At 44.6% G+C, this 16,457-nt stretch overlaps 1 protein-coding gene across 1 annotated transcript in view; it reads left to right on the top strand.

The window, feature by feature from the left end:
- Nucleotides 1-16,457, top strand: part of LOC121860580 (F-actin-uncapping protein LRRC16A-like) — a 185,545-nt gene that overhangs the window by 10,117 nt on the left and 158,971 nt on the right. The window contains 1 exon segment of the mRNA XM_042357746.1: nt 1,406-1,465. Coding sequence (XP_042213680.1) covers nt 1,406-1,465 — 60 coding nt within the window.

Raw genomic sequence — 16,457 nt, 5'->3', positions numbered from 1 at the left:
AGGCTGACATCACCATCACTAACATCCATCATACTGTAACTAAGACAGGCTGACATCATCATCACTAACCCATCATGCTGTAACTAAGACAGGCTGACATCACTGTTTACCATACTGTAACTAAGACAGGCTGACATCACCATCACTAACATCCCATCATACTGTAACTAAGACAGGCTGACATCACCATCAACTAAGACAGGCTGACATCCATCACTAACATCCCATCATACTGTAACTAAGACAGGCTGACATCATCATCACTAGCGTCCCATCATACTGTAACTAAGACAGGCTCCCATCATACTCCCATCATACTGTAACTAAGACAGGCTGACATCACCATCACTATCCCATCATACTGTAACTAAGACAGGCTAACATCACCATCACTAACATCCCATCATACTGTAACTAAGACAGGCTAACATCACCATCACTAACATCCCATCATACTGTAACTAAGACAGGCTGACATCACCATCACTAACATCCCATCATACTGTAACTAAGACAGGCTGACATCACCATCACTAACATCCCATCATACTGTAACTAAGACAGGCTAACATCACCATCACTAACATCCCATCATACTGTAACTAAGACAGGCTAACATCACCATCACTAACATCCCATCATACTGTAACTAAGACAGGCTGACATCACCATCACTAACATCCCATCATACTGTAACTAAGACAGGCTGACATCATCATCACTAACATCCCATCATACTGTAACTAAGACAGGCTAACATCACCATCACTAACATCCCATCATACTGTAACTAAGACAGGCTGACATCACCATCACTAACATCCCATCATACTGTAACTAAGACAGGCTGACATCACATCACTAACATCCCATCATACTGTCAACTAAGACAGGGCTGACATCACATCACTAACATCCCATCATACTGTAACTAAGACAGGCTAAGACATCATCATCATCACTAACATCCCATCATACTGTAACTAAGACAGACATCATCATCACTAACATCATCATGACAGGCTGACATCATCATCACTAACATCCCACGTACAAGACAGGTAACTAAGACAGGCTGACATCACATCACTAATCATACTGTAACTAAGACAGGCTGACATCATCATCACTATCCCATCATACTGTAACTAAGACAGGCTGACATCACCATCACTAGCGTCCCATCATACTGTAACTAAGACAGGCTGACATCACCATCACTAACATCCCATCATACTGTAACTAAGACAGGCTGACATCATCATCACTAACATCCCATCATACTGTAACTAAGACAGGCTAACATCACCATCACTAACATCCCATCATACTGTAACTAAGACAGGCTGACATCACCATCATCGTTGTATGTGTGTCCACTGATGGTGTGTTTCTCTCCCCACAGGTAGATCAACACTTCCATTACCTAGACATCCAAGGTGTCGAGAGCCGCAAGCCCAACCAGGTGAGTACTGCATTGTGTACCTGCATTCTTGTCTGTGTCTTAACTTGGGTGTACACGTGTATGTATACTTTGTGTGTGTGTACAAATATATACACATAAGCTCTGCTGGATCTAACTTTTGGCACATTGGTAAAAAAAAATAATTCAAGATTTGTTATGATGTAAAATAATGATAAAAAAGTTGTTTGTGGGATTAAAGATTGTGATGATGATGATGATAGTGATGATGATGACGATAGTGATGATGATGAGCTCGCATAGACAGTGTTGTGGGGGGGGGGGTGACCATTTGTTCTCCATACTCCTACACTTAACTTGTTTTCACCGCTCTTAACCTGCAACTGAACTTAATTGAACGAATATAACTTAAATAAAAAATAACTGGAAAACTGATAGAAGTGAATAAATAGATTCAATAGGAAATAACTTAACCTATTCAGAAATATCCGTGAATATATTAACCTATTCAGAAATATCCGTGAATATATTACACTTGACTGGGGAAGGTTGTGTGGGTGGTGAGGGAAGGGGTTTCTGTGGGTGGGTGGTGAGGAGAGGGGTTTCTGTGGGTGGGTGGTGAGGGAAGGGGTTTCTGTGGGTGGGTGGTGAGGAGAGGGGTTTCTGTGGGTGGGTGGTGAGGGAAGGGGTTTGTGTGGATGTGCGTAGCTGATATACAGTAAGGGAGAGATGTAAACACACTTCCCCATGATAGAGGAGATAAGGCCGGCATCTTCCTCCGTCATTCACTAACACCGCCTTGGTCCCTGTTGATAAGATATGTCTGACAGGATATTGATTCGTCTCATAAGAAGCGACACATATTCACTTACCCGTCATGTTAAGGCAGGTTATGTTAGGTTGAGTTGGGTTATGTTAGTTGATATTAAGTTGGGTCTTGTTAGGTGATGTTAAGTTGGGTTTTGTTAGTTGATATTAAGTTGGGTCTTGTTAGGTGATGTTAAGTTGGGTTTTGTTCGGTGATTTTAAGTTGGGTCTTGTTAGGTGATATTAAGTTGGGTTATGTTAGGTGATGTTAGGATAGGTTAGGTTAGGGGCGAGAAGATAATGGTCGATATGTTAGGGTAAAATCGAGGGTAGGAGAGGGACAAAATGTGAGAGGGTTGGTAAAACGGCCTGGACATGTTTTAGAGTAGAGGGCTGTGGTCGCCAACCCTCAGATAAGAGAACTCCCGGATGATTAGTAATGACAGTCTGATATAGTACAGAATGGAGGGTCGTGGTGGACAACCCTCAGACATAAAGTATTAATTAACAGCACAATAAGCCCCAGACAGATCTAGAACAGAGGATAAACACGTTTTAAACCATGACGCCTGCCAGTATTGAACCAGTATCGATCCTGTCCCGTCTTGCTGTCCCCTTGTGATTCAATATTGCTTGTTCGATGTGGCTCGTTGTTAAGAGTGAATTTGACGTTAACGAAGGTGCTCAGGTGAAAGCCGGTGATAACACGTGGTGGGGTGGGGGGTTACCTGTTGTTAGCACATCAGCTTATTTCACCTGTTGATTAGCCACCCTAACGATACCTGTGCTGTTAGCGTTGGGTTTGGTTAGGGTTAGGTGAGGTGAGGTTTGGTTAGGTTAGTGTTATGTATGGTTAGGTTAGTCTTAAGTTTTGTTTGTTAGATTGGTGTTAGGTCAGTGTTAGGTTATGTTTGGTTAGGTTAGTGTTATGTTTGGTTAGGTTTGTGTTAGGTTATGTTTGGTTAGGTTAGTGTTATGTTTGGTTAGGTTTGTGTTAGTTTATGTTTGGTTAGGTTAATGTTTGCGTTAGGTTAGGTTAGGTTGGGTTAGGTTGGGTTGGATTGGGTTAGGTTAGGTTGGGTTAGGTTGGGTTGGGTTAGGTTGGGTTGGGTTAGGTTGGGTTGGGTTGGGTTGGGTTAGGTTAGGTTGGGTTGGGTTGGGTTGGGTTGGGTTGGGATTGGGTTGGGTTAGGTTGGGTTGGGTTAGGTTGGGTTGGGTTGGGTTAGGAAGTTCAATCGGGGGACAATGGTTCGTTCCTCGCCGCGAAAAGCTTATCGAGTCACGGGAATGAGTCTCCGAGCTGACTTGATCCTGACTGTTGTTATCTCATAGGGGGGGGGGGTGGTCGAGGGTGCTTCATATTGGCAGGGAGAGAGAGAACACGTTTGACTCCTAGTGTACCGTATTGTGCTTCATCTGTGGGGTCGAGGCTGCTTCACCTGATTTCACCGTGACAGCCATCTTTAACCTAACTTGATCTGATTTAATCTAACCTGGCCAAATCTAAATCTAATCTAACTTGAACCCAATCTAAATCTAATCGAGCCTAACTTAACCTAATCACCGTAATCTAACCTAACCTTAACCTAATCTAAAACTAATCCAACTTAAACCTACATAATTTACCCCAACCCAAATCTAACCAGACCTAGCGTAACCCAACCTAAATGTAACCAAACCTAACGTAACCCAACCTAAATGTAACCAAACCTAACGTAAACCAATCCAATCCAAGACCTAACATTGTAGAGACCCATTCGTCGCGTTCAGCCGGATATCGGGACCATTACTGAACTTCCCTGTGTGTGTGTGTGTGTGTGTGTGTGTGTGTGTGTGTGTGTGTACGACGTGTATCTTAGGTACATGTAATGGTCGCTTCTAAGGTGATTAATTAACGTTAAAGGTAAAATGATGAGAGGAAAAAAGTTACATGGATCACGTGGATATTAGCCCCTCCCCTCCCAGCTTATATCACCGGATGATTAAACACACACACACACACACACAGGATAGTGATGCTGTCTCGGGGGATGATTATGATGGTGATGCTCGCTCAAGCCTCACCACTGCGGTTGTCACCAGGTGATTGTGGTTCTTTGTCTGTACGTGTGGTGGTGTGTGTGTGTACTTGTGGGGGTGTGTGTGTGTGTACTTGTGGGTGTGTGTGTGTGTGTGTGTACATGTGGGGGTGTGTGTGTGTGTGCTTGTGGGGGTGTGTGTGTGTGTGTGGGTGTGTGTGTGTGTACATGTGGGGGTGTGTGTGTGTGTGCTTGTGGGGGTGTGTGTGTGTGTACTTGTGGGTGTGTGTGTGTGTGTGTGTACATGTGGGGGTGTGTTGTGTAATAATGATAATAATAATAATAATTAACTGTTTATTGAAAGAGCATAGCAGCCGGAAGGCTGAAATTATACAATTACATAATTGAGGAATGTTTCTCTTGATTTACAAATGATGTACACGTAATATAAGTGATACAAATATGGTATATAATAATTAGAAGTGTAAGTAATAAGAGTGCAGAGGTCTTATTGCATCTATATCTTGCGCTAGTCAGGCCGCACCTCGATTATGCGGTTCAGTTCTGGTGCCCTTATTATAGAATGGATATCAATTCACTGGAGTCGGTGCAGCGAAGATTGAAAATGATTCCGGGACTTAGAAACCTTCCATATCAAGATAGGTTAAAGAAACTTAACTTGCATTCCCTAGAAAGACGAAGAGTGCGGGGAGATATGATAGAAGTATTTAAGTGGGTGAAAGGAATCAATAAAGGGGATATAGATAAAGTTCTTATAATATCCGAGCAGGATAGGACTCGGAGCAACGGATTCAAGTTGGATAAGTTTAGGTTTAGGAGGGAGATAGGAAGAAACTGGTTCACAAATAGGGTGGTGGACGAGTGGAACAAGCTTAGCAACTTTGTAGTAAGTGCGGGAACTCTGGAAAGTTTCAAAAGGAGGCTAGATAGATTCATGGATGATAGAGAGTGGTAGTAACTCTCGACAGGAGCTGCCATGCACAGACCAACCGGCCTATTGCAGACTCCTTATTTTCTTATGTTCTTGTGTGTGTGTGTGTGTCAGGGATCCGGTTGAGGGTGAAGCCGTCCTCTCCTTCGTGTTTATCATAATAATAATCTCGTGTTAGCGGTGCTTCCTCCGCTTGACATGACCTCGTGAAGCAACAGTTATCATCCGGTGAGAGAGAGAAAGAGAGAGAGAGAGGACCTCGTGTTAACCCTATACTATAGAAGGGGGCGACGGAGGCAGAGGAGCAGCAGCAGTTATCGCCAGTGCAGGGGGCTGCGGTCAGGAGTTGAGATGAGTAATGTGGTTAACTAACTTCGTTGTTGTCATTTTCCCTTTAAGGAGTCAAGTTCATATTGCTGGTAACGAGACGGTGTGTGTGTGTGAGTGTGTGCGTGTGTGTTATGGATGAGTGTACACCGTAGCTATGAACCTATAAAATCAATTGTCACGCCACCAACATTGTATAACCCTCGACTTGAACTATCGTGTTTGGTGGGTTACCTTATAGACACACACACACACACCAAATTTAACCAGGGCCTAAAGCAGACAGGAGGAATGGTGGTGCGTCTTTATTTATCTTTTGTATGTATATATAGTGGTAGTGGTTGTGGTGGTGGTAGGTTGTAAGGATGGTAATGGTTGTGGTGGTGGCAGGTTGTAGTGGTGGTAGGTTGTAAGGATGGTAATGGTTGTGGTGGTGGTGGTAGGTTGTAAGGATGGTAATGGTTGTGGTGGTGGCAGGTTGTGTGGTGTTAGGTTGTGGGATGGTAATGGTTGTGGTGGTAGGTTGTAGGTGGTATTGGTGGCAGGTTGTAAGGATGGTAATGGTTGTGGTGGTGGTGGTAGGTTGTAAGGATGGTAATGGTTGTGGTGGTGGTGGTAGGTTGTGGGATGGTAATGGTTGTGGTGGTAGGTTGTAGTGGTGGTAGGTTGTAAGGATGGTAATGGTTGTGGTGGTGGTGGTAGGTTGTAGTGGTGTTGGGTTATGGGATGGTAATGGTTGTGGTGGTGGCAGGTTGTAGTGGTGGCAGGTTGTGGATGGTAATGGTTGTGGTGGTGGTGGCAGGTTGTATGGTGGTAGGTTTGGGATGGTAATGGGTTGTGGTGGTGGTGGTGGTTGTGGGATGGTAATGGTGGTGGTGGTGGTAGGATGGTAATGGTTGTGGTGGTGGCAGGTTGTAGTGGTGGTAGGTTGTAGGATGGTAATGGTTGTGGTGGTGGTGGTGGTTGTGGGATGGTAATGGTTGTGGTGGTGGTGGCAGGTTGTAGTGGTGGTAGGTTGTGGTGGTGGGTAGGTAAGGATGGTTTGTGGTGGTGGTGGTAGGTTGTAGGATGGTAATGGTTGTGGTGGTGGTGGCAGGTTGTAGTGGTGGTGGTTGTGGTGGTGGTAGGTTGTAGGATGGTAATGGTTGTGGTGGTGGTGGCAGGTTGTAGTGGTGGCAGGTTGTAGTGGTGGTAGGTTGTAAGGATGGTAATGGTTGTGGTGGTAGGTTGTAGTGGTGGTAGGTTGTAGGGATGGTAATGGTTGTGGTGGTGGTGGTAGGTTGTAGTGGTGTTGGGTTGTGGGATGGTGGTGTGGTTGTGGTGGTAGGTTGGGATGGTAATGGTTGTGGTGGTGGGTTGTAAGGATGGTAATGGTTGTGGGTGGTGGTGGCAGGTTGTAGTGGTGGTAGGTTTTAAGGATGGTAATGGTTGTGGTGGTGGTGGTGGGTTGGGGATGGTAATGGTTGTGGTGGTAGGTTGTAGTGGTGGTAGGTTGTAGGATGGTAATGGTTGTGGTGGTGGTGGTAGGTTGTAGTGGTGTTGGTTGTAAGGATGGTAATGGTTGTGGTGGTGGCAGGTTGTAGTGGTGGCAGGTTAGAGGATGGTAATGGTTGTGGTGGTGGTGGCAGGTTGTAGTGGTGGTAGGTGGATGGTTGGTTGTGGTGGTGGTGGTAGGTTGTAGGATGGTAATGGTGGTGGTGGTGGTAGGTTGTAAGGATGGTAATGGTTGTGGTGGTGGCAGGTTGTAGTGGTGGTGGGTTGTAAGGATGGTAATGGTTGTGGTGGTGGTGGTAGGTTGTAAGGATGGTAATGGTTGTGAGTGGTGGTGGCAGGTTGTAGTGGTGGTAGGTTGTGGTGGTGGTAGGTTATGGGATGGGATGGTTGTGGTGGTGGTGGTGGCAGGTTGTAGTGGTGGTAGGTTGTGGTGGTGGTAAATGGTAATGGTTGTGGTGGTGGTGGCAGGTTGTAGTGGTGGCAGGTTGTAGTGGTGGCAGGTTGTAGTGGTGGTAGGTTGTAGGATGGTAATGGTTGTGGTGGTGGTGGCAGGTTGTAGTGGTGGTAGGTTGTGGTGGTGGTGGGTTGTGGATGGTAATGGTTGTAGTGGTGGTAGGTTGTAAGGTTGGTAATGGTTGTGGTGGTGGTGGCAGGTTGTGATTGTGGTGACAGGTTGTGAGTCACCCGGATGTTGTGTGTTATATCTGTGACTTTATTGTCTTGTGTTTCCTGTATGAGTGATGGTGTATGTTTGTATGTTCCTTATATAGGCGTGTTGTGTATGTTATTATTATTATTAACGTGGTTGTTATAATGCCAGCCACACTTAACCTTGTGATTGTGGTGACAGGTTGTGAGTCACCCGGATGTTGTGTGTTATATCTGTGACTTTATTGTCTTGTGTTTCCTGTATGAGTGATGGTGTATGTTAGTATGTTCCTTATATAGGCGTGTTGTGTATGTTATTATTATTATTAACGTGGTTGTTATGATGCCAGCCACACTTAACCTAACCTAACCCAACCCAACCCCATGCCAGCTGTAGTTTCATCTGCTGGTAAACAGTGACGGTCAGCCGCTGGTATAAAACCCTTTAAATGTTAATATGCCGTACAACTGTACTTCCGGTTCCCCCCTCTCGCTTGGATCTGTGTTGTGAGGCCGATTTTAAACTTTACGGCCACATATATACATCCATCCATCCATCCATACATACATACATACATACATACATACATACATCCATACATACATACATACATACATACATACATACATACATACATACATACATACGTACGTACATACATATATACATAAATACATACATACATACATACATCGGGTCATGTGGAAATAAGGCACCTTAGTTTATTTCGCCTGATGATCTTACATGCTAATCTAGCCTTGTTCATAATCTACATAAACGATCTAGATACTGGGATCAGCAGTGACATAAGCAAGTTTGCGGATGACACCAAAATAGGGCGGCAGATTAATTCATGGCAGGATGCAAATGCATTACAGGAGGATCTAAATAAACTGCAGGGGTGGTCTGAGAAATGGCAAATGAAATTCAACACCAGCAAGTGCAGTGTACTTAATATTGGAAGAACAAATACTGTCAATGTATACAGCCTTAACAACATCAACCTAGAGAAGTCGACATGTGAAAGAGACCTAGGGGTACTTGTAAGCCGGACCTACGGCCTAGAAAACAGTGCGTTAATGTTCGAAATAAGGCGAACAGAGTATTGGGTTTTATATCTAGAAGTGTAAGTAATAAGAGTGCAGAGGTCTTATTGCAACTATATCTTGCGCTAGTCAGGCCGCACCTCGATTATGCGGTTCAGTTCTGGTGCCCTTATTATAGAATGGGTATCAATTCACTAGAGTCGGTGCAGCGAAGAATGACGAAAATGATTCCGGGACTTAGAAACCTTCCATATCAGGATAGGTTAAAGAAACTAAACTTGCATTCCCTAGAAAGACGAAGAGTGCGGGGAGATATGATAGAAGTATTTAAGTGGGTGAAAGGATTCAATAAAGGGGATATAGATAAAGTTCTTATAATATCCGAAAAGGATAGGACTCGGAGCAACGGATTTAAGTTGGATAAGTTTAGGTTTAGGAGGGAGATAGGAAGGAACTGGTTCACAAATAGGGTGGTGGACGAGTGGAACAAGCTTAGCAACTTTGTAGTAAGTGCTGAAACACTGGAAAGTTTTAAAAGAAGACTGGATAGATTCATGGATGATTGAGAGTGGTAGTAACTCTCGACAGGAGCTGCCATGCACAGACCAACCGGCCTATTGCAGACTCCTTATTTTCTTATGTTCTTATGTTCTAAGAAAACCTAACCTAACCTAACCTCACCTGATCATCTCTAACCTAACCTATCCCCCCGCCCCACACAGGTAGCTTAAGGGTGTCTAATCATCAGGTAAAATAAGCTACAATAGGTTGCCAAATATGTCCTCCTTTACCCACTAAATCAGGTATCCCTTAGCCACTCAAAGTACCTGTACTCGGGGTGATCGATGAATTCCAGAGTGAACACTGTGGCTCCTGTTGTCTCGGTAGTGTTGTCAAAATCCTTCGTCCGTTGTGTCATATTTTTTCAACGCAATATTTTAGTGATATATTTTTTTTACTATGTACTGTAAATTGAAAAAAAAATGTAAATACATTCGTTCATTATCTGTTTACACTGTGATAGTTATTGGGACAGACAGACAAACAGACAGGCAGTTAATCACATTGAAAACAAAAGCACATCTATTTTATCTTTCATTGTGAGGACTTTTAATCTAATCTGTGGTTCTGATACAGGCGTTTATGTTTTGTTTAATATAAAAGCTGGGTCACCTAATGATTAACCACCCTAACACTAACCTAACCTGATACTAACCTAACCTAACACTAACTTTAACCTAACCTAACCTGAACCTAATACTAACCTGACCTAACCCTAAACTATTCTAGCCTAACCGTAACCTAACTAACTTTAACCTAATACTAACCTAAGCTAACAATAAGCTATCCTAACCTAACCCTAACCTAAGCTAACAATAAGCTATCCTAACCTAACCCTAACCTAACACTAACTTTAACCTAATACTAACCTAAGCTAACAATAAGCTATCCTAACCTAACACTAACCAACTACTAACCTCGGCTAACACTAAGCTATCCTAACCTAACCCTACCCTTACCTTACCTTACCTTACCTACAGGCCCGTCCTTTAGGGGGGGGGGGGGCGAACAGGGGCGACCGCCCGGGGCCCAGCACTAGACCCAGTGACCTCGGACACATTACCTGTTGACTGGTTAATCTGACCTGACGGCTTACGCCACCATCGCAACCGTGACCTTACCATCCATAGCGACAGTCCCATAGGGGTTGGTGGGGGTGGGTGCCTCTGACCGCATAATGTGACACTAGTGTGGGGCCCCGCAGTGGCTGAGTTGCCCCGGGCCCCGCACCCTCCTAGGCACGGCCCTGCTTACCTAACATTAACCTAAAACTAACATAACGTATTAATAACCTCACACCATTAACCTAACACTTACACTAACCTAACTTGACCTCATCTTCTCAAATAGTGTTAGATTAGGTTAGTTTACTATAATGTTAGGTTAGGTTAGTGTGGTTAATCTTCAGGTGAAATAACATTAACCTAGATAAGACGGCTGTTGTCAGGTATGCCAAGATTTGGTTGGGGAAGTAATTGTGTATACCTGTGTTCTCTGTATACATGCTGAGTCAATTGTAAACTTGAATGATGATTTTAATTAAGAAATACCGTATCTATTTATTTATCTCTCTACATGTCTGTCCGTACCTCACTCTCTCTAGGTCTATCTATCTATCTATCTATCGAGTCAGGGTCAATTTAGCCAGCTGGGGGGGGGGGGGACACCATAGCAACCCCCCCGCCCTCCCCCTCCCCCTCCGTGATAACAAGACCCCGATACAGTGAACACACAGGTGGCTCCCCTCCTAATTAACACACATGCCTACCTGTGCCTCCCTACATTACAGTGAAACCTCCATATAACGGACTTTATCTCCGTATAATCCCTTAGATGGAAGGGGGGGGGGGTTCACGTGTAATGGCCCCTCGATATAACGGATTTTCTTCTCTATATATTCCGTTAAATGGAGGTTTTTCATCTAACGGATTTTCTTTATATATTTCGTTAAAAAGAAGTCGTCTTATACTGTCACTTACTTTGACGTCAGTAGTGGGGAAATTTCTTGAATCAATTATAGCAGATAGCATCCGATCGCATTTAGAGAAAAGCAAATTAATCTACGACTCTCAACATCGTAATTTTCGTCATTATCTACTACCTCGAAGACCTTCCCAAAAAACGTCAGCAGATTTGTTAGACAAGATTTTCCCTATTGCTCATATATCCATCCAACCTGTGTTTGAAGCTATCCAGCGTATTCGAGTTAATGATGATGTTTGGTAACTTGTTCCACTCATCCACTATTATTTCCAAACCAGTGTTTACCTATTTCGGGCCTAAATCTAAATTTGTCTAATTTAAAACCATTGCTACGAGTTTGCTCCTGGTTGGATAGTTTGAGTAATGTCACCTTTGTTTAGCCCTGACTTCCATTTATACACCTCTATCAGGTCGCCCCTCGCTCTACGTCTCTCGAGGGAGTGCAAATGACGATGCTTTAACCTGTCTCTGTACTCAAGGTTCCTGATGCCCGGGATTAGTCTTGTCATTCTCCTCTGAATTCTTTCCAAGGATTGGGGACACTTAGGTGTGTGTAGTGTTAGGGGTGGCAACTACTCCTGGTGATAAGGTGAGGGGGAGAGGTAGGGAGGGTGGTGAGGTGTGGGGGAAGGGAGGGGAGGTGGTGATAGTGAGGATAAGGGGAGGGGAGGATAAGGGGAGGGGGAGGGAGAGGGAGGTGAGGTAAAGACACACTCATTATCTACGTGATTTTTTTTCCTCTTAACTAATTTGTCTTAAGTTACAACACAAAGATGGATTCTCAGACATTCCTAATTCATTTTTGTGATTGGTGATTGCCCAGGAAATATCACTGAAAGTCGACCGTCACTGAAGTTTGACCGTTACTGAAACTCTGAAATTTGACCGTCACTGAGTTCCCAGGTGTTAACTCTGTCACATCACCTGGAGCTATCTGTGTTTGTTTACTTAAATATGTCCACACACACACGATACAGCCATCACCCGGGAATTACTGTACCTGTATTCTGTATTCGTCGTTGTATCACCAAATAAGCCTCTAATTACCATTACACCACTTGGTAATAATTACTCTCACCTGTATTATGTACCTGTTTCTCCAAATATGCTTTGATTACCAAGGACTCACCTGTACGATGCTGCCACCACCTGCTGATGTGACTACCTGTTCTCATTACCTGTGACTACCTGTTCTTACCTGTGACTACCTGTTCTCTCTACCTGTGACTACCCGTTCTCGTTACCTGTGACTACCTGTACTCATTACCTGTGACTACCCGTTCTCGTTACCTGTGACTACCTGTACTCATTACCTGTGACTACCTGTACTCATTACCTGTGACTACCTGTACTCATTATCCGTGACTACCTGTGCTCATAACCTGTATCCATACTAGTCATCATAACTGGGTATAAAGTACAGGTGTGTGTGCTGGTGGTAATTAAGACATGACTCGGGGGTGAGGGAAGACCTTGGAGGTGACCACACGGAGCTGCCGGTTCCTCTTCGTCAGGTAATGAGGTTGTGGTGGTGAAGGAGGTGGTAGTGGTGGTGAAGGAGGTGGTGGTGGTAGTAAGGTGATGGGAGTGGTGATGGTGGTAGTGGTGATGATGGGAGTGGTGATGGTGGTAGTGGTGATGATGGGAGTGGTGGTGGTGGTAGTGGTGTAGGCAGGTCTGTCCTCATGATGCATAGTGTTAATTTATGCCCTCTGTGTGGGTGGGTTAGGAGGGGGGCGCAGGGTGGGTTAGAGGGGGCAGGGTGGGTTAGTTACGTGTGTTGTATATGCTTTGTGTGTGTGTGTTTAGTTTGTGAGTGTTTGTATATTTCGTTAAGAGTTTGTAGTTAAATAATAATAATAATAATAATAATAATAATTAACGGTTTATTGAAAGAGCTTGGCAGCCAGAAGGCTGAAAATATACAGTTACATATTTGGGGAATGGGTTACGAATTACAAATAATATACAAGTGACATAAGTGACACAAATAAGACATATAGTAACTTAGATGGGGATCAGCTCAAACTACAGTTCATTTCAACATAGTGACAGTGCAAGAAGTAGTATTTACTGGGAGTGAATACACTGGTTTATTACGAGTTATTGATAATTTTACAATGGTTGGGACTGGGCTGTTCTTATAGCGATCAGTTCGTGCACGTATGGGCTGGATGCGGTTGTGGTGTCGAACAGCAATTCTCGGGCTAGGGATCTCAGGTGGTAGTAGGAGCCGGTGTCGAGGATGGTGGAGAAGCTTCTTACCAAATTTGCAGATGAGGTCGTGGTGATGGTCAGTGAGAGTCGAAAGGGTCAGTGTGTTGAGCGCTTCTTGATATGTGGAGTAGGAAGGGGAGAGTGTGTGTGTGTGTGTCTGTATATAATGTATGTAATGTATGTGTGTATGTATGTCTGTATGTATGTATGTAATGTATATGTATGTGTCTATGTATGTGCGCATGTAATGCATGCATGTGTGTCTGGGGGAGGCGTGTGGCTCATGGTAGGGAGGGAATATTTCATGGTGTTTCCGGTGTTGGTCGGACGATGTTGGTCGGGTCGGTGTATGTGAAGTATTCAGTCGGAGAAAGGAAGCGTTGGGAGGTGGTGGTGCTGGGTGAGGGCTCTCTCTCTCTCTCAACCTAATCTAACCTAAACCTAACCCAGGTACCATTCGGGTGGTTTAATCTTTAGGAGGGATAATCTGGAGGGTTTTAATCTTCACGTGATGTTTGGATCATCTCGCTGTATACTGAGAACGTCCCGTCTCTTGTAAACACCCAGCAGCGCAGTAGGAAATACCTGCACACACACACACACACACACTAATACACACACATACACACATTTACATACTTACACACGCACATAATGGTTGTCCCTCGTGTAACGAGGATGGCCGGCCCAAGGGCCACCTAGGCGTGAATTTGTTTAAGGTGTAGAAGCTGTCGCCAACACAACAACCACATCTTAAGTTAACGAGCTGCATGACCCAGTGTCAAGGAATAGTCCGAGAAGACCGGCCAACTCGCCAACTGCACTGGCTAACCATTACCCCGGAACACGATCCGCAAATTGATTAACATCCAGGTTCCCAATTACTTCTGGGTAGACAAATGGCGTAAAGAAACTTGCCCATAGTTTCACCCTGCCCGTGTCCGTTCACACACACACACACACACACACACTTTACTTGGTTATTATCTCAGTGTTTACTTCCCTCCCTGGTGTTGAAATGGTGAGAGGTGAGCGAGAGAGAGTGAGAGGTGAGGGAAGTTATGGGAGAGGTGAGAGACAGGGAGAGCTGAGTGAAGGAAGGAAGGAAGGAGAGTGAGAATATGGACCTGAGGTGATGAGAAGGAGGATAAGAAGGACGAAGGAGTGAAAGAAAAGGAAGGGAATGTTGATGAGCAAATAAAGAGAGGGATGGAGGGGGGTGATGGAAGTCAGGGGAGATACATGTGGGTGATGATGCGTGGGAGAGGAGGTGAAGATGGGGAGGGGAGGGGGAAAGGGAGGTGAGGAGGGGTAGGGGAGGGGAAAGGGAGGAGGAGGTAGGGAGGAGGGAGGGGGAGGGGAGGTGAGGAGGGTAGGGAGGAGGAAAGGTGGGTAGGGGGAGGGAGGAAGGAGGGAGGGTGAGGAGGAGGGAGGGGAGGGAGGTGAGGAGGGAGGGAGGGAGGCACAAGTAAATAACACAATAATTATACAAACATTGGCCCTGACCCCTGACTGCTCTTGTGTGTGTGTGTGTGTGTGTTAGTGACGGTTATATAGGGGGAATTACAGGTCATATAATAATACAACCACCACCACCACCACCACCTCAATACACAAACAAAGGCCAGAAAACGGACTCCAGAACACACTGCCCCAAATTAACCCTCCTTGAGAGAGAGAGAGAGAGAGAGAGAGAGAGAGAGAGAGAGAGGTGTGGAGGGAGGGAGGAGGAAGGTAGACAGAAGGAGAGGAGGAGATAGTGTTGATGGTGATGGCTGCAACAACTCACCCTTGACCGTGTGTGTGTGTGTGTGTGTGTGCCAGGGGGATTAGTGGGTGATTGAGCAGAATCATCACCAACATCCTCCTCCCTCACCACCTACCGTCACCTGCCCCACCAATCACCTACATCACCAATCACCTGCCTCACCAATAACCTAGATCACCATTCACCGTCATCACCAATCGCCGTCATCACCAATCGCCGTCATCACCAATCGCCGTCATCACCTTCATCACCAATCACCTACATCACCAATCACCAATCACCTTCATCACCAATCACCTACACTTGTAATTATTATTCCCCGTCTCGTCAGATTCCAGTATCGATATATAAAGAAATCATATGTCTCTGTCTGTCTGTCTTTTTGTCTGTATGTCTATGTTTATCTATCTATCTATCTATCTATTTATCAGGGGGAAGGGGGTAGCTGGTTGAGGGAGAGTTGGTGGAGGAGGTGTTGGCTGTAGGAGTTAATAAGAACATAAGAATGGGGGAAACTGCAGCGGGTCTATTGGTCCATACTGGGCAGTCCCGTTTACACCCAACCCCTATTGCTCATATAAGCATCCAACCTATGTTTGAAGCAATTCAGCGTGTTCGAGTTAATGATGATGTTTGGTAACTTGTTCCACTCTGTTTCCAAACCAGTGTTTACCTATTTCACGCCTAAATCTAAATTTGTCTAATTTAAAACCATTGTTACGAGTTCGCTCCTGGTTGGATAGTTTGAGTACCTTTGTAATGTCCCCTTTGTAGAGCCCAGCCTTCCACTTATACACCTCTATCAGGTCGCCCCTCACTCTACGTCTCTCAAGGGAGTGCAAATTAAGATGCTTTAACCTGTCTCTATACTCAAGGTTCCTAATGCCCGGGATTAGTCTTGTCATTCTCCTCTGAATTCTTTCCAATGATTCTATATCCATTCTGTAATACGGTGACCAGAACTGAACTGCGTAATCCAGGTGAGGTCTCACAAGCGCAAGATATAGTTTTAGTATGACCTCGCTAGTCTTGTAACTAACACTCCTTTGTATGAACCCAAGTACTTTATTAGCCTTGTTACGAGCAAAAACACATTGTTTACTTGGTTTAAGGTTCCTACTTATCATTACTCCTAAATCTCTCTCGCAGTCGGATTTCTCTATGGCATCGTTGTTCATCTGGTAACTGGTTTCCCTGTTTACATCTCCTATA

The sequence above is a fragment of the Homarus americanus genome, unplaced genomic scaffold, assembly GCF_018991925.1.
Source record: "Homarus americanus isolate GMGI-L3 unplaced genomic scaffold, GMGI_Hamer_2.0 scaffold11150, whole genome shotgun sequence".
NCBI classification, from domain to species: domain Eukaryota; kingdom Metazoa; phylum Arthropoda; class Malacostraca; order Decapoda; family Nephropidae; genus Homarus; species Homarus americanus.
This window is presented reverse-complemented; position numbering and strand designations above follow the sequence as displayed.